A 25,160-nucleotide genomic window follows, 5' to 3' on the forward strand; every position below is an offset into this window, starting at 1 on the left:
GTGACAGAGCAAACGTTTCACATCAATGTAGAACGATGAGCTTGTATGGTTGCCTTGCCACTTTCTGTGCTTTGGTCGAATGACTTGGGCTATGGAGTAAAGCTGGGTTAGTACTTAAAGCCTTTTTTTTTTGGTTTGAAGGAGGATGTCATGACATCAGTGAAAGGGCCCAGGCTGCCAACATCTGGGAAAGACCTATCCAATGAGCTGGTCCAGATCATAGTTTTGTTTTCCCCTATGTGAGAACCAATCTCTTTGTGGTTCTGCAGTGCTGTGCCATGAGAAAGATCATTTTAATTCATTAAGTGATAAAGGAACATTTTCATTTGCATTGAATTTTGACGGTACTGTTAGTGTAGCACTTAATGTGAAGCTATTACTACACCAGTGTCCCGGGTTCAAAGCCGTCACTATCTGTAGGAAGTTCTCTCTTGGTCCGCAAGGATTTCCTCTAGGCACTCCAGTTTCCTCCCACCCTTAAAATCGTTCAGCGTTGTCGGTTAAATTGGGTGTACTTGGGCAGCTTGGGTTTAAATGTCTGGAATTGGCTTCTACTGTGTTGGAAATAAAAAAAATGGTTTATTCAATGTGTTGTCACTGACAAGGGATATTCTTTAGCCACCTCTATTCGCCTTGGGAAGCATGTACTCTTGTTCTGCTGCAAGTCCTGTAGTAATGGTGATCCTATTAGGGGAGGAATTCCAGGATTTCCAGCCGGTGTTGCTCAAGGGGAAGAGTTGTATACTCTAACATATCTGACTTTCATTGATATCAGTCAATATCAGAAATGCAGTCTCTAATTTCTACAAACTAAAATATATCACTTTGATTATTAAATTAAATCAATAATAATCATGTAAATTCTAGAAATTTTCTTCCCTGGAGTTATACAGTGCATAATCTGGCTCTTCGACCCACTGAGTCTTCATTGACCATCAAGCAACTGTTTGAAATAATCTTGCACCAATCCCATTTTACGGGAAGTGCAACATGATATTAAGAACACACATTCCAGTTTAATGGTGTTAATTGAGTGATGATTTCCCCTGCACTTTTAAAAATGGAGCTAAAAGATGTCACTGGGGACAGTAGAGTACTCCCTCAATCTGAAATCTTTTGTTCGAGTCCCTGGTGCTGAACTTGAAATATTTTTATTAAGACATACAGCCCAGTAACGGGCTCTTTCGGTTCACAAGCCCGTGCCGCCCAATTACACCCAATTAACCCACAATGCCAGGTACGTTTTGAAGATGGGAGGAAACCGGAGCACCTAGAGGAAACCCCCTCAGACAGTCGACGTGCAAACTCCTTACAGACAGCATGGGATTCAAACGCTGGCGCTGTAACAGCATTGCACCAACCACTTTGCTAACCTCATTCCCCCCCGTGATTGATGGTGTTGCCATAAAACATCTGTTGTTTTTCTTCTACTGTGCAGTATTTTGTCACAACCTAGGGGGTATTTTGGTTATCTTTGATGGTAGATATCTTGGGACCAAGTGCTATTATTTGAATAAATGTGGTTTGTTCCTTGCAAATGGTAGCATTCATACAGTGCTTTAATTATAGGCAGTGTCTTATGGTCTTAATTGTAGTAAAGCACTGCATGGTGTGGAGAGTAATTAGATAAAATTGACACACAGAAATGCCGTAGGAACTCAGCCAGTCTTTCAGCATCCATAGGAGGTAAAGATACATTACCAACATTTCAAAGAATCACCACACACCTTGGGCCTGAAACGTCGATGATATAACTTTACCTTCTATGAACACTGCCAGACTGTCTGAGTTCCTCCAGCATTTCTGTACACTTTTACTACATTCTCATCATCTGCAGACTTTCATGCTTCACTGATAAAATTGACGCACACACCTCGTTAGAGTAAACCAGTCAGTGAGGTGTATTGTGGAGGTAAGAAAGTTGGGGGCCAAAGCTGAGAGCCCAGACTGGTGTGGTGAGCAGAAAGAATAAAAGTTACCAAGTGTGACTTTGAGGTTGATTCATCTCCCTTCATCTTTGAGGGCTTTTTTGAATATTTTATTTAAATTTTTCATGCCAAACATGGAATCAACAAGAACAGAAAAAAAATTGAATACAGAGTAAAAATAATAATCTTTGATACAGAATGTAATCCCCATCCCCCAACTCTCCCCCATCCTCTCATGAAAAATAAATAAAAGGTAAGGAAAAGAAAGAAATGAAGTAAAGAGAAAAGAGTAAAATGAAAAGAAACAGAGATTGTCTGGAGTCCTTCGTCTGCCCCACAAATTTCACATTTTCAAAATTTACTTGGATCTCAAGGGGGTATCATGGATCTTGTGAATGAGATGGGACACAGTTAAATATTTGTACCTGCATTTTGCAAATATGACTGCCATATTTGTAAGAACCTGTCATACTTATTTCTTAGATTATAGGTAATCTCAAGGGGAACACATTTCCGTATTCCAAAGGGCTATACTTAGATGCGATTCAGACTTCCAGTTGACTGCTACGCACTTCCTGGCCACAAATGTTGTCTCCGTGGTTTCCCAGGCATCAAGGAGCATCCACCACCAGTAACTAATCACAGTTGCAATGTTCAAACAATGGACCCCCTACTCATGGGCCTTTCTGCATTGATATCCGTTCCCTGGATTCTCCCCCTGGTGAAGGGGAAATCATTCCAGAGTACCTGGCAAACAAGGCTGCTTCTGTTTGAAGGGGTTCCATTCAATACAAAGGAGATTATTAGAACCTGCATCTCACAGCATAGCTGCCATCTTGAATTGATCCTTCAAGAACTAATAACAATGAAAAAAATAAGAAAAGACAAAAAAACCACTGGAATACAAAGGTCAAAAAAAAATTTCTACCCAGACATAAGTTTTGAACTCCTGAAGAAGAGGAAGGAGTTTAACACAGCAAAAACGACCCTATGGAAAAAAAGGTTATAAATTTATGTTAAAATATCCAGTGGTACTTAAAATAATTACCCCAGGGGAGCAAAGCAAACTGTTCTCGGATCTGGAAAAAGCACAAAAATTTGCAGAACACCTACAAAACAGTCAGAGAGATGAAGAGATGTAACAAGAACAAAAATGACCGCAAACTATATATAAGGAAGAAGAATAAAGTATAAGTAAGAACTAAGAAGGGGAAGAAAGGAAGCAAGGAGGGAATTAAGAGAGTGAACTTTGTTATATATGAAGATTAAAATCTTTTCTGGGGGGGGCTAGGTGGGGAAGAGTTACGGTCACTGCGAAATCAGTTGACGCTTGCGAGTGAATTCGCAAATTCAAATGGAGAGGGGAGATGTGGTTGCCCGACAAGGGACAAAGGGCAACTCAGAGAGGGGAGGGACTATTGGGGTTAAAGGAATTTTAGATGTGGGAATAGTGGAAATATTTTATGTTTTAGAAGTGTTGTCTTACAATATGTTCAATAAAAGAAAACAGAAATGGATAAGAAGGGAAGGTGGTGATGAGGAAATGGAAAAGAAAGATAAACAAAGAATGAAATGGCCATGTTGAACTATATGACTTTAAATATTAACGGAATACATAACCAAATCAAAAGGAAGAAGCTGCTAAATTTACTGAAGAAAGAAAAAAATGACATAGCATTCGTGAAAGAAACACATCTAACTGAAGTGGAACACAAGAAAATAAAGAGAGATTGGATAGGACATGTAACAGCAGCATCATATAATTCAAAAGCCAGAGGAGTAGCTATATTAATCAATAAAAATGTACCAATCAAAATAGAAGAGGAAATAATAGATCCAGCAGGGAGATATGTAATGATAAAATGTCAGATATATTCAGAATTTTGGAATTTACTCAATGTATACGCACCTAATGAAAAAGATCAAAAATTTATGCAAGCTATCTTTTTGAAGATCGCAGATACGCAAGGGAATATACTAATAGGAGGGGATTTTAACCTTAATTTGGACTCAAACATGGATAAAACTGGAAAAAAGACTAACAGAAAGAACAAAGTAACCAAATTTATAATTAAATTGATGCAGGAAATGCAACTTTTGGATATATGGAGGAAACAACACCCAAAGGAGAAGGAATACTCATATTATTCGGGTAGACATAAAACATACTCAAGGATAGACCTATTCCTGTTATCAGCCCACATTCAAGGAAGAGTTAAGAAAATGGAATATAAAGCTAGATTGTTATCGGATCACTCACCCCTGTTATTAGCAATAGAGCTGGAGGACATCCCACCGAGAATGTATAGATGGAGATTAAACTCCATGCTACTTAAAAGACAGGATTTTAGAGAATTAATTGAGTGACAAATTAGAATATACATTGAAATAAATACCAAATCAGTGAAAGATAAGTTTATACTATGGCACGCAATGAAAGCATTCATCAGAGGACAGATAATAAGTTATGTAACTAAGATGAAGAAGGACTACAATCAGGAAACAGAGCAGTTGGAAAGGGAAATAGTAAATATAGAAAAAGAATTAGCAATAAAGGAAGATACAACTAAAGGAAGAGAATTGACAGACAAAAAAATAAAATATGAAACACTACAAACATATAAGGTGGAGAAGAACATAATGAAGACAAAACAGAAATATTATGAGCTAGGAGAAAAAAATGCACAAAATACTAGCGTGGCAGCTTAAGACAGAACAAACTAAAAGAATGGTATTGGCATCAAGGAAAAAGGACAAACAAATTACATATAACCCAACGGAGATCAACGAAAACTTCAGGGAATTCTATGAACAACTATATCAAACTGAAAACAAAGGGAAAGAAGACAAAATAGATGAATTTCTAACTAAAATTGAACTACCGAAATTGCAAACAGAGGAGCAAAATAAATTAATAAAACCATTTGAAATAGAAGAAATACAGGAGATATTAAAAAAACTACCGAACAATAAACACCGGGAGAGGATGGACTCCCAATAGAATTCTATAAAACATTTAAAGACTTATTAATTCCTCCTCTCCTGGAAGTAATGAACCAGATTGAAAAAACACAAAACATACCAGATTCATGCAAAACAGCAATAATTACAGTAATACCAAAGACGGGGAAAGATCCACTAACACCAACATCATATAGACCAATATCTCTACTTAACACAGATTATAAGATAATAGCTAAACTATTAGCAAACATATTGGCCGACTGTGTACCAAAAATAGTAGAACTAGATTAAGCTGGATTTATTAAAAAAAGACGAACAACGGACAATATTTGTAAATTCATTAACTTAATCCATGCAGTACAAGGAAACAAAACTCCAACAGTACCGGTTGCTTTAGACGCAGAGAAAGCCTTTGACAGAGTAGAATGGAATTATTTATTCAAAGTACTACAGAGGTTCAACCTACCAGAAAAATATATGAATTGGATTAAAGCATTATATAAGGGACCATTGGCGAAAGTGACAGTAAATGGATATATATATCAAACCAATTTAAATTAAGCAGATCAACAAGGCAGGGATGTCCACTATCTCCCTCACTGTTCGCGTTAGTTATAGAACCACTAGTAGAACTGATAAGAACAGAAAATAAAATAAGAGGGATAAAAATAAAAGAGAAGGAATATAAAATCCGTCTATTTGCAGATGACGTTATAATATACTTAACAGAACAAGAAATATCAATTAAAAAATTGCATAAGAAATTGAAGGAATATGGAGAAGTATCAGAATACAAGATCAACGTAAATAAAAGTGAAGCAATGCCAATTAATAATGCGGATTTCACAAAGTTTAAGAAAGAATCACCATTTAGATGGCAAACACAAGCAATTCGATACCTAGGTATACAACTAAATAATAATCTCGGCCATCTATATAAACTAAATTATCAGCCATTAATGAAAAAATTACAAGACGACTTAGACCACTGGAAAGACTTACCACTAACACTGATAGGAAGGATAAACTGTATTCAAATGAACATCTTCCCAAGGATACAATACCTATTTCAATCATTACCAATTCACCTAACAGAGAAATTCTTCAAGGAGCTAAAGAAAATAATAAGGAAATTCTTATGGAAAGGGGGGAAACTGAGGATAGCACTAGATAAATTAACAGAATGGTACAAATGAGGAGGCTTACAGCTACCAAACTTCAAGAATTATTATAGAGCAGCACAATTAAGATATCTATCAGATTTTTATCAAACAAGGGAAAAACCAGGATGGGCCAGATTAGAGCTAGATAAAATAGGGGAGAAGATACCTGAACATATATATAAATAGGATGAAAAATTGGTAGAACATAAGAATTCACCAGTATTGCACCATCTGCTCAACATTTGGAAGAAGATTCACGTAGAAAGGAATAAAATAAATTATCAACTACCAAAATTAATATTGACACAAAATCAACTAATCCCTTTCACAATAAATAACCTTTCCTTCAGAAAATGGGAGAGAAAAGAGATCAAAAGAGTAGAAAATTGTTTTTCGGGAAATAAATTATTATCTTTTGAACAAATGAAGGACAAATATAACTCACGCTACAATGTTTGCATACCACCAACTGAAAACCTACTTGAAAGACAAATTGGGAAACAGTCTGAGGTTACCAGAAGAAAGCAATTTTGAATATGTGATTACAGACACAATGATAATTTAAAACACTGCAAGAAAAGGAGAAAGAGGAAACAAACTGTAAACCTAAACAAAAATGGGAACAAGATCTAAACATAAAGATAAGGAATGAAACATGGGAAAAGCTCTGCTCCGGAACTATGAGAAATACAATAGACACGAGGTTACGCATGATACAACATAATTGATTACACAGGCTATACACCACGCCCCAAAAGTTAAATAAATGGGACCCAACAGTATCAGACAAATGTTTTCGCTGTAAGAAGGAAACGGGAACAACAATACATGCAATTTGGGCATGTGAGGAAGTGGAAAAATTTTGGGAAGATCTAAACCAGATATTAAATAAAATCACAAAAAGCAACATACCAAAAAAACGCAGAGATCTTCCTTCTAAGTAATATAAGAAATAAAGAATTTGGACTCGATTTGGATGGAACACAAAAAAGATTTATTATGATAGCCTTAGCTGTAGCAAAAAAATGTATAATGTCAACCTGGAAATTAGAAGACAACTTGAGAATTCAATGGTACATAGAAATAAATAAATGAATTCCATTAGAAAAAATAACATATAATTTAAGAAATAACATCACAATATTCGAACAAATATGGGAACCATGCATGAAACACAATAGAGAAATCCTACCACGGATCTCCACCACCTAAAATGACAGAAGGAGAAGACAACGAAATGAACTGACTCAGTATATAAAAGTAAAAGATAAAAATTTTTTGTTTATTTTTATTATGCGACGACATTGTTTAACGGGTTTAATATAGATTGAACTTTGAATAAATAGGAAGGGGGGTTAGGGAGGGAGGGAAGGGAGGGGGGAGAAAATGACACTCTATATTCAAGAGAAAAATGTCTATGTATTTTGGTCAGTAAGGTTCATAGTGTGAAAAATATATATATATTTTTTAAAAGAACTAATAACTGCAGTGTTCACTCCAAATTGTCTTTTTAAACCTCCTTGTGTGTTTAATAGCTGAGAAAGTAAAGCTGTCCGTCCTCTTTCAATACATCCCAGATGTGTTTTTTTAAAAATGTTCTTTAGATTTTCTCTCAGGCATTACTGACAGCTCTCTCTTTTTACAGCTGTATTTGGTGATTGTCTGGACGTTTGAGATCTACATGCTCCCACTTGCACTCCTGATGCTTTTTGCCTGGAACTACATTCAGATTGCCAGAGGGAAGGTTGTCAGCCAGCAGTGCATGGTGAGTTATTAACAATCCTTTCTCTCTCAAGCGCAGGAATGGTGCTTTTTATAAAATAACCAAAGGAACCTTCCCCAAAAGAAGAGCATTATTAGTACAGCACATAATCCTAATTTAATATTATTATTGTATCCATTTTATGTGGAGTTTTCATGCTGTTTAATTAATATAATTATATTCACCTTCATTTGGCCCTTTGTTAGCCTGTGACCCGCAAACCTTTTGAAACATATTATGGATGTATATTTGGAACTCCTGGGGGGTAGAGATCCCGCTGTTGCTGAGAGATGTATGTAAGTAGGACTTGACGTTAAAATCCCTTATTGCATTCCTGATACTTGCTGCCTAGACTCTGCGGGGTAGCCAAGTGTGGTGGGATCTTCAGGGTTATCAAGTGGGCTCCCTCCTTCCTCAGTGTTTCGCTGATAGACCCACGGCACCTCCGGAGGGTTCAGCAGTGAATCTTGGCCTCCTTGGCTCACCCCCCTCCCCAGATGCCATTCACTCATTTGGGGGCCCAGATGGAATCCTTTCTCCTTATCCCAAGCCACTGACTACCATTTTCAGCAGCTCTAGACCTGCTTATCGTTATGTCTCTCCTTGCACTCCCTGAGTAGGCCTTGATGTCGATGTGGCTACAAATTCTCTGCGGCCGACTTTGCCTTCAATCAGCTGCAAGCTCAGGGTACCTCACTCATCGGCCTCCTTCAACTGCATCCCCCCCCAGGGCTCTGTAAGCTTGAAGATGTAAACGAGATGGAGTGAGACTGACCACAACACTAGGTCTGGTCTGAGCTTGGTTTCCGTTATTTTATTTGGGAAGCAGAGCCTAAGTCCGCCGCCATCTTCCAATCACGTGCCCTGCTTAACCAGTCGGAGTCTGATCTTGATGTGGCGATTCGGGCTTGACCCTCACCTTCCTGGACAAATGCTATGAACGGCCAACGGGATGAAGGGGGAAGTAGAGTGTTAACACTTGAAAGATGAACCTAAATGGGTGAAGATCGCTCTTTATGCTTATAATTCGGGATGTGGCCCGAATTGCCACATCAAGATCAGACTCCCACTGGGTTTCACTGCAGATTCATTTGGGCTAAAACATGGGGTGCTCAGTCTTCCAGTTTACGTCTGTGTGAATTCTTACACAGAGTGCATTTTTTTCTTCTGCCATGACTTTAATTGGCTGGCCAATACATTCAAAAGTATGTTGTTGGCCACCTCCTTAGAACCTTTTTATTCATCCATAACCAAGCAATCCCTATTATAGCCAAGATATTGACTTCCAGCAAACTGGCCATTAATTATATATATGACTGGAAAACTGCTCTATGACACTTCTATCTTGATGCTGCAACATCCCTGGTTCTGGTACATAAATCCCATTTTGCTTTTGTGGTGGGGGGGGGGGGTGGGAAATGAAGTGTCCGTCACACGATGTGGAGTAATGGTAGGAGTGGTGACAGAGTTCTGAGGAACGAGATGAGGAATTTACACTACCCCCAAGGCTCATCCCCTGAACAAGTCAACCTCGGAAAAATTCAGCAGCTTGTTTTCAAGGACTTTTGAAGTAAGGTTGGGGAGGGAGAAGAGGCAAAAATGGCAGAGGCAGAAATGGAACGAAAAGCCATTTGAAGGCAATTCTATAATTAAGAGTTATCCATAAAAGAGCCAGCGGCTGAGGGACCCACAAAGGCTCGGGTGCTGAAGATTTCCTGATCACATCAAAGGACTGGATCTGGAGCTCAGTTTGCCCATGGATCGAATAGGAGTTTTTGCGGCTGTGGGAGCGCTGGAGGCGAATTCATGGACACTCAGTAGGCCTTTTCACACTGACTAACCCATAAATTGGCCGTTCAATGAACCAGTTAAAGAAGCCGTTTTTGCTGTTCCACTGTTAACTAGTTCTCTGCATCCTTTCACACTCATCGCCAAGCATCCCTGTGGAGAGGGGCACCTAACCTCCACTGGTGACATCGGAGTGATGCACCAAGCGATGGCAGACGTGCCCTCCCAGAATTCCATGCAGCATAGATACCCCTTCATGAGTGCTCTGTGCATACAGCCCTTCCTCTGCCTCATGGAATTCTGGGAGGACAGGTCCACCATAGTGTGCTCCCTCTCTCTCTCTCTCTCTCTGACTTTCCCACGGTCTTTATAAATTTTGGACCCTGTGTATTTTTTTGCCGCCACCACTTTCCCACAGTCTTTTATAAATGTATATAGGTTATATAGGTTGGCACAACAACAGGGATGGAGGGCTCATCGTGTGCTGTGTACAGTGTTTAATTATGTTTTAATTAAGCATGATTAATTTTGCAAGATCACAATACATTGATCAGGATTTAGTAAGTTGAATTCAAAATTTATATCTCTTTAATCTTTTGTTTCCTTCACTCATGCAAAAATGTTATCAACTTGTCACTACTTTGTCCCTGGATAGTCCATGCTCCTTTCACATGGGGGTAATTGGCACACAGGCATCAGATGACCCCTAGGGTGATACACCCTACCCAGGCGGTCCATCCCCGGAGTGATTTGACGCCCGCGTTCCAATACGCAAGCATTCACACAGGCCCTTTAAGTAAGTACTGGGATAAGGTGTCAATGTGAAAGGGACTGGTGTCTCCGAAGGGACTCTCTTTTGTTTTTCTTTCTCCTATCGTTAGGGGCGCCAGGCAATGCTCGTGGCAACTCTTTGTTTGCCTCACGGCAGATAAAAGTTGAACTGCATCATGTATGTTACATTTTTAATGTATTATAACGTGACAATAAAAGGAATCTTTGAACCTTTGAAACCCTCAGGCAGTTGTACTTCATCTTCAAGCCTCTGACAGGTGGTACATCTGAAATCAAAATGGGTGGGGAAATTGTTATTTTCTGCAGTGAAGTGACCATTTCAATCTCTTTCTCGTCAGTATTTGATTTTAGTCCCACATTGTTGGAATGATCTCTCTTCAGCTCCAACCCTTAACGAAGAGTAAAATCAAAGCCCACAAGATGAGAACAGAACCTGGCTCCATGTCTGCACAACGTGTTGTGTGGTAATGGCATCCATTCCCTGCTGAAAGCCATTCATACTCTCATAACCAGAGGGATGCAAATCTAAGACAATCTGCAGATGCTGTGGTCGAGTGCTGGAGAACCTCAGCAGGTCCCGCAGTAAAAGGCAGCTGATGTTTCGGGCCTGAGCCCTTCTTCAGGAATCCATTGCTGAGTTCCTCCAGTACTTAATGAACTAGAGGGATGGGTTTTTTTGGGAAGGAGTCGATGGGGAAGGGGGAAATACCTGCAGGATGCTGAAGTGGATTATCTTGAGAAAAAGAGACTTTTAATTTAGACATACAGCACGGTAACTGGCCATTTCGGCTCATGAGTCCGCGCCACCCAATTTACACCCCACTAACCTCCACGCCCGGTACTTTTTGAATGGTGGGAGGAAACTGGAGCCCTTGGAGAAAACCCACGCAGACACGAGGAGAACATACAAACTCCTTACAGACAGCGCGGGATTCGAACCCTGGTTCACTGGCCCCATAAAGGCATTGCGCTAACCGTGCCGATAATCAGTGTGCATCTAATTTATATTTGAACTCAGTGGAAATGTAATGGGGGACTGTAATTCATTGCCCAGTATGAGTTCCCTTCAATAAGCATTTGGCCCCAGTACAGTAAAACGCTGATAACTTGAAATTTGTCCATTCAGAAATTCTGATGGTTCAGCATTTGTTTCATGGGGTAATGTTTCCCATGTTTCCCCCAAGACTTGTCAGTCCCCTCATATCTCACTTGTCCCTGCATTCCCCTGAGACCCACCAGGTCTCCACGTTCCCCTGAAGCTTATTGAGTTCAATGGAGAATTTATAATACTGAGAGACATTCTGGAAAGCTCATTTAAAGTATACTGGGAATTACATTCAGAAATCTGGAAAATCTGCCAGTCCCATCATCACCAGGTCCTGTATGTCCAAGATTATTGGAGCCTTACTGTAACAGTGTATTTTTTGGCATTACACTGAGACCACACCTGGAAGCAAGAAGCTGTCAATTACAGAGGAGTGGATTGGACAAAACTCAGGGACTTTTAACCCCAAATGGTTTGCGTTTCTGCTTATGCTCTAACCTCTATTTTTTTCAACATATAAATTTTTTTTCTTATATTTATGCTCATCTAACTTTTCCTTAAAATGACCATGCAGTTCCCCGCAATTAATCCTGGCAATGAAGACAACTTTGCATCCACCTTTCGAGAAAGGAACTTTCTCCAGCAGTCCCTCCTTATTCGAGAACATTTTATATTTATAGTGCCTTATTTTGGGTTCTCCACAAGTAAAAAAAAACATGGTCTCTGCACCTTCAGTATTGAATCCATTTATAATTTTAAAGACCTCAATCAGGTCAACTCTCAGGATTCTCTGTGCTGAAGAAAAGAACATCAGTCTGTTCAGTCTCAGGAGAATGGAATTATTTTAGGACTTTGAGGATCTGAATCACACAGTCTCTGAGATAGGATCTGCAGAAAAGCTGTTATACTGGTGAATATACAGCACAATAACAGGCCCTTCTGGCCCACAAGCCTGTGCCACCCAATTACACTCAATTAACCTACAATCCCTGCAGTCTTTGAAGGGTGGAAGGAAACAGGACCGCCTGGAGGAACCCATGCAGACACAGAGAGAATGTACAAACTCCTTACGGACAGCGCTGTGTTACTGGCACTGTAACCGCATTGCCTTAACCGTGTCACCCTAATGAGAACTCGTGTATGCTCATCTCTTGCCTCCCGTCGAGTCCATTCATGTTCATTATCTGGCTTTTGCTTTTCTAATCATGAGGTTTTAAGACCCGCCAACAACAGCCTACACTAACCCTTGCATCCTGAAGGAAACCAGATCTGTACGGCTTGTGATTCCAATGGGATTAAGAGCAACGTCTGAGTTGTTCCCTGTTATGTAGATGGTGGTGCTAGAAATCCAAGGGCACAGTGTCAGAGGCAGAAACTGTGTGATGAGAATCTTCCTTCTTCCAATCCATTCCCAAACCCTTGTCTTTAAATCTTCAATCCATTTCTGGACCGGTAGTGACTGTAATCCATGGTCAGTGTGATAAACCACAAGAGGATGTCTGTGACAGGGAAAACAGGAGCTTAGTTACTGAGTGATGAACATGAGAGATTCCACAGCTCACTTCAATGACTGATCATTCCAAAATCAAAACAAAATGAATGGTCTGACATCATCTGCTTGCTAGGAAGTTAAGAGGAACTGGAAGTCACCTGCTATGAGCTGACGGGTTTCCCCAAAGGTATGGGAATCTGGCTGGCAAGTGTTCAATAGAGAGAACAATGCAAATCCAAGACCTGCAATACCTAAAGGGACCTTGTGCTACTTGGGATAGAATGATCAGAGAGAGCTGTGTGATGGTTTACCAGAACTGAGTAGTCAAGAATTAAGTGGTCAAGATGATCCTGGATCAGAGTGGCAGGAGCAGATGGTGGTTCTGAGGGACGTGCATTGTAGCTCAGAACTTAATGGGACAGCAGTTTCCTTTTCCCAATCAATGTGGCCTATGCGACTCTTTCTGAAAATGGCTAGGGGATCACCTCATGCTTACCCAACAAGTCTTGGTGCAGTTTCTCAACCATTCTTTCACCTCTATAGATGTCCCTCGACCTGCTGAGTTCTTCCAGCAATTTGTGTTTTGCTCCTGTTTCTAGTTATCTGCAGTCTCTTTCTTCTGCACCTTACTACCCAACCAGACATGGTATTGGTTTTCCCCCAATTCCCTCCTCACAGCAGATAGACCGATTTGGCAAGGCAAGATTATCTGCGCATTTGCGTCTTAAACCAACATCAAGCTCTCGGTGATGCAGAGACGATCTTCTAAAGATTGGAGGGCTCAAGCCTGAAACATTGGCAATGTACCTTTGCTACATAAAGGCACTGTTTGACTTGCTGAGTTTCTCCAGCATTTGTGGGGTTTTCTTTTTCACTTAACCACGGTGTCAACATAATCCTGTGTTTTACCTTCTAAAGATCGGATATCTATTGAGCAGATGGACCTTTCTCCAAAAGACCAACACAAGGACACCCCATAACCCATCACTAAACAATTTCTTGGTCAGGCAGGTTAACAAGGGAGGGAAATTGGAAGGATAATTATGTCCAGACATCACAGGAACAGAGCCTCGTCTTTCTCTACAATGCCCAGTACATCTTTACAACAGCAGGATGCAGTGGTATTTGGGCTCAGATGGGATCACACTTTGAGTAATGTGTACAATTCTGACCTTCCTGCAGATAGAAAGCACAAAGGTTCTTCACATTGATTCTTGTGGCGGGGGTGGGGGGGAGTGGGGGGGTTCTGTCAAATGTGAATTGGAGGAGAACATGTTTATATTCCCTGAAAGGTAGAGAGGCGAGAGCCAATCTCATGGAAACATAACAAGTGGAATTCATGACAAAGTAGATAGGAAGAGCTTATTACCTCTGGCCAGACACTCCACAACCATAATCAATATGTGTCTTAAGATACAGAGTTAACACTTGCAGTTAAGATGAATAGAGACACCTACGTCCAAAAGATTTTGGCTACTGAATCCACACAGGCCTTTCAGAACCCATCGATGTTAATTCTTTACTAATTCTATTTTATTCTCCTCATATTGACATTAACTGCCCCACCCCCCACCCCCAATTCTACTACTCACCCACATACTAGGGGCAATTTATATTGCCCAATTAACCTGCCAACTTGCATGTTGAGGAAACTAGAGTGCCCAGAGGAGCCTAGTGTAGATACTGGGAGAACATGCAAACTTCCCATGAACAGCAGCAGAGTTTAGTTTTGAACATGGGTACCTATGCAGCAGAAACTCTCTCTGCACTGTTTTGCCACCCATGGCAAAGATGGGTGAACGGGGCCTTGGAGTTCGTTCTCATTTGCAGACGTGGCGACCAGTTGGGGAGGAAGGATTACTGGGCTGCCCCAGATAAGGAGCTGGCAGGTGCCTGCTGGGTCATCAGACCATTCACCCAAGGAGTGGGGATTTGTGTGACACAACCTCCACTTTCACAAGGGGTGCTATCAAGATATTTACCATCTGCTGAGTCTATCTTCACCTGCTATGAGCTGACAGGTTTCCCCAAAGGTATGGGAATCTGGCTGGCAAGTGTTCAATAGAGAGAACAATGTAAATCCAAGACCTGCAATACCTAAAGGGACCTTGTGCTACTTGGGAGAATGTTCCCCCCTCCCCCAAACTTGACCTGCTTTCATCAGCAGGTTAAGGGAAGGCTTTATAATGTGATTGGTTTAACCTCCGGCCTGATCCCAACCCAGCCCCTTTTGGGATTTATTTCAAATGGGCACTAACCCAGACTTAAAACTGATCTGCAAACCGAAGAAAATAATGACCGGAGTTTTCTACCCCTTGACAGGAGGATGAAGATGTGGATGTTGATGATGAGGAGGAAGACGATGAGAAGGTAACAGGCAACTTGTCTTATGATTTGTCAATGAGAACATTTTAATTTATGCTTGAAACATTTAACTTTTTTATCATTTGAAAAGGCATTTTTTTTCTGTCCTTCTGCCAATTTTTGTTGTGTACGACATAGTTCTCAAAGGATTGGAATGAAGTTTTTTGGCAGCAAACAAACCTTGGCTTACATGGATTAAATTAAACTTGGCCAATGCAGTGGATGTGCTTAAAGCAAGACTGTTTCATACTTCAGGTCATTTCAAAACTTTATCTTTAAACTGAAACCCTTCCATCTTGGATGGCTTGAATATCTATGAGCACAAAATGTTAATTTGTACTTTTATCTGAGAGTAGTGCAAAATTCCTCCAGTATTCCAAGTCTTCATGATGTAGGAAGACTAATCAGAGGTTTGGAACTTGCAGCCTTGTATATGTGGTGTAAATCTTGAGGGTGTAAACAGAAAATTTGGATAAGCTTTGGACAAAGGATGCATGAACTACTGGATCTGCAGAAAGATCCTGATGGGTAGAATGGCCTTCTGCTGTGCCATCATAATTTTGGAAATGGTTTAGTTTATGATATCATACGATATCAGATCTCCTTGAATCTCAGGCAGTCCTCCCACCTTCATCACCGCCCTCCTCCGTCTGGCAGAACTTGTTCTCGCCCTCAGCAACTTCTCCTTTGACTAATCCCACTTTCTGGCTCAGGCCCGAAATATTGGTTCTGTATCTTTATCTTTGCCATATAAAGCTTGCTGTTTGACCTGCTGAGTTTCTCCAGCTTTGTGTTTTTACTTCAATCACAGCCTCTACTAACTTTTGTGTTTTTCTCAGACAGAGTTCCATTCTGTGGTAGACTAAGGGCTCGATTGTGCAGTGCATGGTCTTCTCTGTCCCCACACTGATACCTGATGCAGAGAGGATGTTTTCTCCAGAATTTGAGTCTCCATTTAGAAGTAACAAGTTGCATATTTAAGAGCAAGATTTGGTCAAATTATTGTGCTTGTAAGGTCATGGAACATTGACATTCTCTTTTAAAAATTTTTAAGACAGTAGATAGATTGTTGACAAGCAAGGGGATGAAAGTTTACTGAGATTAGGTAGAGGAATGCACAATCTTTTCCTTTTAAAATATTTTATTGATATTTAAAGTATAAAGAATTGAAACAATGTGCCATCATATTATTAAAAAATTACAAATATGATCATAATTGAGGAATCCAGAGCATATTCTTGAAAATAAAATAAAGCATAACAACAAAAAAAAGTTTAAAAGTTTCAAAACCCCTTCCTCGAAAGCAAGGTTTAAATTTGACATGTATGAATCAAGCAAACACCTTCTTGGACTGGGACAACACCATGCCAAAATTCCAGAACAACATGAAAGATTTTGATAGTTGTCCATAAATGAGCCCCCATGTCTTTTGGATTTTGATATTTGAATCCTTGATAACGTATCTAATTTTTTTCAAAGTTTAAGCAAGACATAATATTGTTTAGCCACTGTGCGTGTGTAGGTGGGGTATTATCTTTCCATTTTCTCAAAACTGCACATTTGGCTATCAACGAAGTAATACATCATCCTCTTGAGATATTCGAAAAAGAGCAATAATCTTTTTCAATAGCAGAATGGGCTTGAAGGGTTGGGTTGGTCAACTTCTGCTCATCATTCGTTGGCTTAGTATGAAGTTGAGGACTTGTCACCTGATGCTCAGGGCACTGGCTAGAGCTAGGCATGCTGCTATCCTGTACCAAGCCTGATTTGGGGATGAGAACTGAGTGGTGTGATCAGCGCAGCAAAATATGTCACTGTAGCATCCAGTGACAGTGAGTTGTGACAGATTTAACCCCCACTCCCTGCCCATTCAGAGTGTATTGGACTCTAAACCATAGGACTTACTACAGATAAAGTGGCTGTGTGTTGGAATCGGCTTCTACTGTACTGTAAATATTTTTTTTTAAATCAAACAATTTGACCTGATAAAATAGTGATGGCACCTGTTACTCTAACCTCCTCCAGAAGTATTGCTATAGACCCTGTCTAGTTGTTAGCGATACAAATACTCTCCACCTTGTGTCCATCTGAGTATATGACTGAAAATTTAAAAAAAAGAAAAAAATATAAAACGTACATGGATTATTTTGTATTTGACAACCTATAACAGGGATTCAGGGCATGTAAGAGCCAAAATGTGCGTATTTACTCTTGTTAGTTGGCGTCCCGGGGTCCGTTGGCTGGGTGTAACCATATCGATCCCTGTGCGCATGCAGAATCAAGATGCCCGCACCCAGCCTATGGACCCCGGGACGCCAACTGACAAGGTAAGCATTGTCCAAAACGTGGAAAGATTCACTAAGGTTGATCGACAAATTCAGGAAGCTTCAAATTGTTATCGTCAAATGTACGATGAAGGAAAAGGTTTGATTAAAAAGTTTGCTTTAAGATTTCAGTACTCCAGGCATGCAGACAAAATTCCGACTTGCATCCATTTCGAGATACGACCGATCCTTCTGTCCCAATTATGGTCGTAAGTCGAGGATTAAAAGCCGAATGATGCGGGGGGGGGTGGGTGGTGAGGGCACTGGGGGGAAATCTATTGGTTAAGAATGGCCGAATGACAAATGGCAGCCCATTTAGCACTCTGCCCAAGTTTATTTTACATTGTTTATTGTTTTTTTGCAATACAACCGAAAACTAATTTAACTCCCTCCATTTCCTCCGGTCAACTGAAACAGATCGCCATCAATAAATTTAAACCTTGCAAATAAAATGCACGTTTTCCAAGATCAAAACCCACCACAGTTAAGATACCACAATTCAGATGGCACATCAAATTGTTTATTATTTTTAGTTTGGGTTTCCACTTAAAGGCATTTAAAAATGCACACTTGCCAAATCGTCCATTAAAACATCACTCGTTTAAAATATTTGTTCTTTGCACGTTATTCTGCCACCATCGCCTCTCGAACGTTCAAGTGTGAGATTTGAGCTGTTTCCATTTTCTTCGGAGTCATCACTCGGCTGAAGTGCAGGAATCCCGTCTGTGTCCGCAATTTGCAGAGTGCCTTAGTCTGAGCCTGGTGTGAAGCGAAGGAACTCATGGTACGCTCCACTAAACACCAAGAAGCAAAAAAACATAAAGTGTGACATTCCTTTTCTTGAAAGCAGCCGGCAGAATTGTCTTTTTTCTGATAACTTTGACAGGCTACATTTATTAATGGGCTAAATAGCTGCCGTGTTTTGCTATATTTTCTTGTAAGTTGTTCACAGGACAGATTTATCTGCGCTGCAGCTTCCACAGACTGACAAACAATAACTAGTTATTTTTTTTAATATAAGAACTAGTTGGGAATCGCATCACGGTCTTTGAGCTGAACATTTCAAAACAATTCTGATTTCCTTCTCGGTAGATATAGTTTATGCCAGGGGTGGTTAAACCTACTTAACCTAAGAGCCACATATGATAAAATTTCAGATGTTTGAGAGCTACAAGACATGAACAAATTTACCTACAAGTTTTTACTCTGACATGCATATTTTGTAACAACATTTTTATATAAATATTAAGAAATGCATGTACATATTTTTCATGCATGTCATTTTTAAACTATTTATTGTTTCAATAATCAGAAAGTACCAAATATTTTCAAAATCCTGACTGATTTTCTGTGTATATCTCTGCCCAAGGCAGCAGTAGAAGCTGCCTCATTAAATATATTTAAGATAACAGTAAAATAGATTTTTGTATCGTAGGGGATTGAAGGGATATGAGGGAGGGGGGAGGGGGGAAGGCAGAACTGGGTCCACGGCCATAATGGCTGAGATCTCACTGAAGGTAAGAGCAAGTTCGATGAGCAGGATGATCGGCTTCTGCTTCTGATAGGTTCTCTTCGGGACTGCTTCTACCACTGGTCTCTGCACCATTACAGCATCCACAGCTGAGTGCACAATGCAAAGCTGTCTCCTGCACCAGGGGGTGAGGCTGAGGTTGGGGTGGGGGGTGTGCACAGCTATATTCCTCCCTGTCCCACCCTCTGCTCCCCAGTCACCAGCAGGGTGGGGGAGCAGCTTCTGAGGGTGGAGGCTGGGGTGTGGAGCAGTCTAACCTTAGTGTTGACTCTCCATCCTGTGGGCCCAAGGCTTGCCTGTGACCACTGGCAGGACCTTCACTGCTACTGCCAGCTCGAGCTCAGTCCTCGTTTGGCACCTGGATGAGGTCCTCCAGCCTCTTCTCCCCATCTTGCTCCCACCCTGGACAGACTCCCCGCCTCTGGGGCAGGCCTTGCCTCTTCAGAGGTCTCTTGGCCCAGCCCTGGCTTCCCGACCTGTCCCTGCTGAGAACCCTCTGCTTCGCCTGACCCTCCTACCACACTCTCCACATTAGCAGTGCTCTGCTGTGGTGTGGCCCGAGTGAGGAGAGCTCGACACCGGCGTGCGTTGCTCTCTCCGCTCCTCTGCCGGGTCTGTTCCTCCAGTGCCCAGTTCCTCTTCCTTATCCTGGTCACACAGCCCAGGTTGTGACCATCCTGGGACTGCTCGATCTGGCTGCAGGGATTCGGAGTGTCCTGGGGCGGCTTCAGGTGCCCTGCTATTTCCTCCAGCTGTCATATGTCCTTGCATTGTCGCACATTGCACGTCAAAGAGCCCCATATAGCTCATGAGCTGACTCTTTGGCCACTCCTTGTTTATTCCATCACAGAGCTCCTGACCAAAATGTCCAACAAAAATAAACAGCAGTGCATTGTCTGGGTGGTCATACACTGGCATGTGGAGCTACCTTCTCATGGCTGTCAGGTGGTTACTTCTGGGACTGCAAGGTCTTGTGAAGTTCGCTTTGGCAGTGCAAGGCCGCATGCAGCAGAGCTGCTGCCTCAACAGTTTCAGCAAAATGGGGTTCAGACCTCCCTGTGGCCGCATGAGTTTTTATTTCCCCAGGTATCCTGGTTTCCCCCCACCTCCCAAAGTTAGTTGGCTGTAGTCAGTTGTGGATGAGGGGTAGAGTCTGGGCGAGAGGAAAGAGTTGATGAAAATGTGGTGAGAATAAAGCGAGAATGGGTGCTCGATGGTCAGCACAGACCTGGTTGGTGGAAAGGGCTGCTTCTGTCCTGTATGATTTTGTGATTGACGATTCTAAAGTCAAACAAGCTTGGTTGCCCATTTTCATTGTTCTGAAAGGAATGCTGCTGTTCCACAATCTACTTGCCAATGGAACAGAGCTGGTCAGTATCGCACCCAACTCCCCATGCCATTGCATAACAAGCAATCCCTATGCTAGCAATCTTGGTGGCACTGATCTGAGTCACCTCTTCCGCTCAGCTCTGTGGGGGTCTGTCTCACTGAGAGCACAGAAAGCGAGGTGAGCTTGGGGAGTCAAGTCTGCGTCGCTGTCAGTCTGTTCATGAGAAGAGGGATGAAGGGAATCGCCTTGCTCTCATTCAGACTAGTCCAGTTCTAGAGATGGGTTGCTCTCCTTCTGAGGCTATGAAAGGGCAGTGAGAGAGGTCAGCATGAGCGTTCGAATCTAATTGGTTGGAATGTTTCAAATTTAAGAAAAAATGAAAATTCATATCAATTGATGTTCAAACATTCAACGGGTATATTTGAATTTTATATTCATTATTTTAACATGGAAAATGAGCATTCAGAAATTATTTCAGCGTTGCAGCGTGTTAATGGACTGCTGTAACCTTTACTTTACAAATTAAATTTCTGATGAAATTCGACCTTACAAACAGCAAAGAGGTTATGCCATTGAACTAATAACCCATAGGAAATAATTGCAAATTGTAGAATGGCATTAAGAGAATTTGAATTTAGTTTCAAAATCTGTAATTAAAAAGCCGGCCTCAGTGATTGTGATTGTGAACCTGTAATTGAAAGAATCCAATTGAATCTCTCATATTCATGAGTGAGAAAATCTGTGATCTGAAAACTAGTTGAAGGAATTATCAGCTGATTCCACTAACTGGTGCCTGTGGAAATTTAACCCTCAGAAAATAAGTTTCTTTTATCCATCTCGGGCAGAGTTTGAGAGAGAGCTTGGCACGTCCACTAAATGCTTAGAATCTGGTCCAACAAATTGTCATGGACAACAAATTTATGATTTATGCCTGATGGTTCCATTTTGGTTCCAGTGCCATTTCTGTTTAAATTATTCTTTCGGTTTTGCCTCCCATTTAGGACAGCAATGTCAGAGTATATTTTTCTGTCTACAAATCACCCCTTGCTTGTATTCTGGGCACCTAAGTGTGCCTCGCTTGGAATGAAGTGTTTTGGAAGTGTTGTCATTGTGACATGTCATTATGGTCGATTCTCAACTCTCCATTCTACTGCACAATGTGATACTGCACGTAATTCTTGATTTGCAGATTGTCAGTGCATGTCCTTTTTCGAAATGATGCTGTTGACTTCCACCATTAACGACTAATCTTCGACCTAAAAATATTCATGGTGGCAAGAACATAATTGTGTTGGTTGACATGGAAGGCAATAGACAATAATAAAAAGTTTCCGTCACCTTCCATGGATGCTGAGTTCCGCCGACATTTTGTGTTTTGCTCCAGGTCCCCCACATCTGCGGTCTCTCTCGTTTGTCTGGTTTTTCTACTGTTTGTCAGATGCAGCTATTCTCTAATCACAAAACCTTCAGTGGGATGCCACTGGGATTTCAGAGAGGACTTCCAGCTCTTCAGAAAACTTAGTGGCAATAAAGGCAATGGGAAATCTGCTTCCCTCTCTGACAGAAGGATTCCATAGAATGGAAACTGGCCCCATGGCCCCATCTTATCTGTGGCAGCCATTGACACAAATTCGACCTTATTCCTCCACATTCCCATCAACTCCTCCTGGATTCCACCACTTGGTGGTAAACGACAGAAGATTCACAGAGACCTGCCAGCCTGCATGTGCGAGGAAATTGCAGCAATGGAAACCCATGTGGTCGAAGGGAGGATGTATAGACTCCACAAAGCATTGCAGGCTAAGATCAAACCTGTGTAAGCTGGGGGTGTGAGGCAGCAGTTCACCTGGGTGTTTCATCCTGCCTCTCCCTCTCCCATTGAGAGAGTCGCTCTCCAACACTTCATTGCTGTATATCAAAATCCTGCATTATGTATACAGCCAGGCAATTGAAATTATAAGTCAATGGATATTATGAAAATGGAATTTACATATTTAGCAGTTTAGGAAAACAAGGGAACTAACCAAAACAGAAATTTGATCGAATGATTGTTGACTTCAGGAAGGGAAAACCAGAGATGTACAGTCCAGTGATCATTGGAGAATCAAGCAGAGAGGGTGAGCAAATGTAAGTTCTTGGATGTCATGATCTTGGAGGATCTTTTCTTGACCCAACACACTAATGGCATCGTGAAGAAAGAGTGTCAGCACCTCTACTTCCTCAGGAGTTTGCGGAGGTTTGGTATTACATTGGAAATCCTGGCCAATTTCTACAGATATGTGGTGGAAAGCATGCTGACTGACTATATTGAGGTCTGGTTTAGGGACGCCAATACCCCTTATTGGAAAGCCCACAAATGGTAGTGGGCACAGTCCAGGACGCCACAGGCAAAACCCTCCCCATCATTGAGAACACGAGCAAAGAAGGCTGCAGTCGGAGAGCAGCAGCAATCATCAAAGACCCCCACCACCCAGCACGTGCACTATTCTCGCTGCTGCTGTCAGGAAAGAGGTAAAGGTTCCAAAAGATTCGCACCACCAGGTTCAGGTACAGCTGCTCCCCCTCCACCGTCAGTCTCATCAACAACAAACTCAATCAGAGACTCGTTTAAGGATTCTTAGTTTTGCACTTTATCGATTTTTTTTCTTTGTACTGTACAGTCAGTATGTTTACATATTTTTTTGAGTACATATGTATGTATCTTCTTGAGTACAAATTTTTGCACTACCAATGTGGTAATTTTGCTTTGCCGATTCTGCTTTTCAATTCTCCACAAATTCTCCCCAGTCTCAACTATTCAGCTACACATTGGAGGCATTTAACAGCAGCCAATTGCACAAGTCATCAACTAAACAAACCAGAAAGATTTAGGATTGTTTCGTGGTTGTGATAGTTACAGTCATCCATCCTTACTGGTTTGAAAATCGAAATGGCCGAGGTATGCAACTTCATGCATTACAGGAATTCATTGCCAAATCTATCAGCAATCATACATGTTTGGGCCACAGTCGGGGTTCCTTGTGTACGTGTACATATCGAAACCCCAGCCCCTGTTGTCCAATGTATTTATTAAAAGTGGCGAGTGATCTTAAATCTATAGAATCATATCCAAATTCCATGAACTAAAAATATTTTTTTAATATTATTTAAGGTTTATGGTGTTAATGGACATTTTAATCTCTTGTGCACGTCGTAATCAGTGGTAATGTTCATATTGCTTTCTTTAAAAGTGTTTAAAATATTTATGACTATTTCTTTTTGGTTTACTGTTTGCAAGATTTGTTCAATTATGATGGGCAGCCACACATCCTTTGGACAAGGCTCCAAAATTGGAAATCATATTAGAAAAGGGGAAGTTCTTGCCAGGGACTCCTTTGGGATCTCCTGGTAAATTTCTTTGAAGGCAGCTGTGGCGTCACTAAACAGAAAAATTTTGGTCTTATTTTGACCCTTTAATGAAATAAAAACCTTCCAAGGCATTTCAATTTGGCTGTGTCAAGAGGTAACTGTGGTCAGTTTAAAGGAGTGCCTTGAAGGTGGATATCAAGCTGGTGAGACTGGGTAGTTTGAAGGCTAATTGTCAATTATGGGGCATTAACAAAGGAAGACACAACAAAACTCCATGTGGCATCAAGGTCACGGAGAGTTACAAGTATTGGGAGGGATGAATGGTCTAGGAGCCCACGTTGGTCAGCACTGGTCACGGCAGAAGAGGCGGTGCAAGTTGGAATACAGGCAGCAGAGTTTAGATTTGTTGAAGAATAAACATTTTTTCGAACTGATCCTAACGAGAAACTGTGAGGACAATTTGGTCTCCTAGACACTTGTTCAAAACCATATCTATTAAATGAGATTGTGAGAGGCATAGATAGAGTGGACAGCTAGTTTTTTTCCCCCAGGGTGACAGTAGAAAATGCCAGAGGACATGTTTAAGGTGAGGGGAGGAAAGCTGAGGGAGAATGTCAGGGGTAATCTCTTTACACAGAGAGTGGTGGGTTGCCTGGGATACATTGCCGAGGGTGGTGGAGAAGGCTGCTGCAATAGGGACATTTAAAATACTCTTAGACAGGCACATGGATACAATAAAAATAGAGGGTTATGCATGTGAAGTAGGGAAGGTTTAGTTTCTCACTAAGTTTAGATAGGTTGGCACAATGGGCCGAAGGGCTTGTACTATGCTGTAATGTTCTATGTAAGAGGTCTAATAGCCTGTATACACCTGAGATTATCTGATCTCGAAAGGTAAGGAGGCTCAGGCCTGGTCAGTACTTGGAGGGGAGACTGTCTAAGAACATCAGGTGCTGTAGGTTTCAGTGAGGGGGCAACTCTGCCTTATGGAAGACAAAAATTAAAGAATTTCCTGTATGTAATATTCTAAATATATGACAATAATGGACGCCACAGGCAAAACCCTTTATGTTGCAGTACTTGGTTCAGTGTATGTCAGAAACCTTTGGAGTTTAAGATGTTATTTTGTCTAATTCTCATTATCTGACTGTGGCAGTGGTTCTCTCATAATGTTAAATGCAAAATTAATATAGGAAAAAATGTCAAAGAACTATATGCAATGAATCCTTCATCTTTTAGAGTTGGAAATGATCCTTCAAAGCGAAAACCTCGTGTGTTAGTATTTCCTTATCTGTCCAGCCTTATTATATCTTTCTTTGGCTTGGCTTC

General features: G+C 41.1%; 1 protein-coding gene across 5 annotated transcripts in view; it reads left to right on the top strand.

Moving 5' to 3' along the window:
* Positions 1–25,160, top strand: part of LOC138749300 (multiple C2 and transmembrane domain-containing protein 2-like) — a 328,465-nt gene that overhangs the window by 251,524 nt on the left and 51,781 nt on the right. For 4 of the 5 annotated variants that reach the window (XR_011348548.1, XM_069910510.1, XM_069910509.1 and 1 more), the window contains 2 exons: positions 7,701–7,820; positions 15,257–15,304. Coding sequence is in view for 4 of the 5 variants with exons in the window: in XM_069910510.1 (XP_069766611.1) it covers positions 7,701–7,820; positions 15,257–15,304 (168 nt within the window). In the remaining variant the exon portion in view is untranslated. Of the gene's footprint in view, positions 1–7,700; positions 7,821–15,256; positions 15,305–16,137; positions 16,516–25,160 lie in introns of those variants that run through there. The other variant, XM_069910511.1, reaches the window with a different exon arrangement.

This window comes from Narcine bancroftii, chromosome 14 (genome assembly GCF_036971445.1).
Source record: "Narcine bancroftii isolate sNarBan1 chromosome 14, sNarBan1.hap1, whole genome shotgun sequence".
Classification (NCBI taxonomy): domain Eukaryota; kingdom Metazoa; phylum Chordata; class Chondrichthyes; order Torpediniformes; family Narcinidae; genus Narcine; species Narcine bancroftii.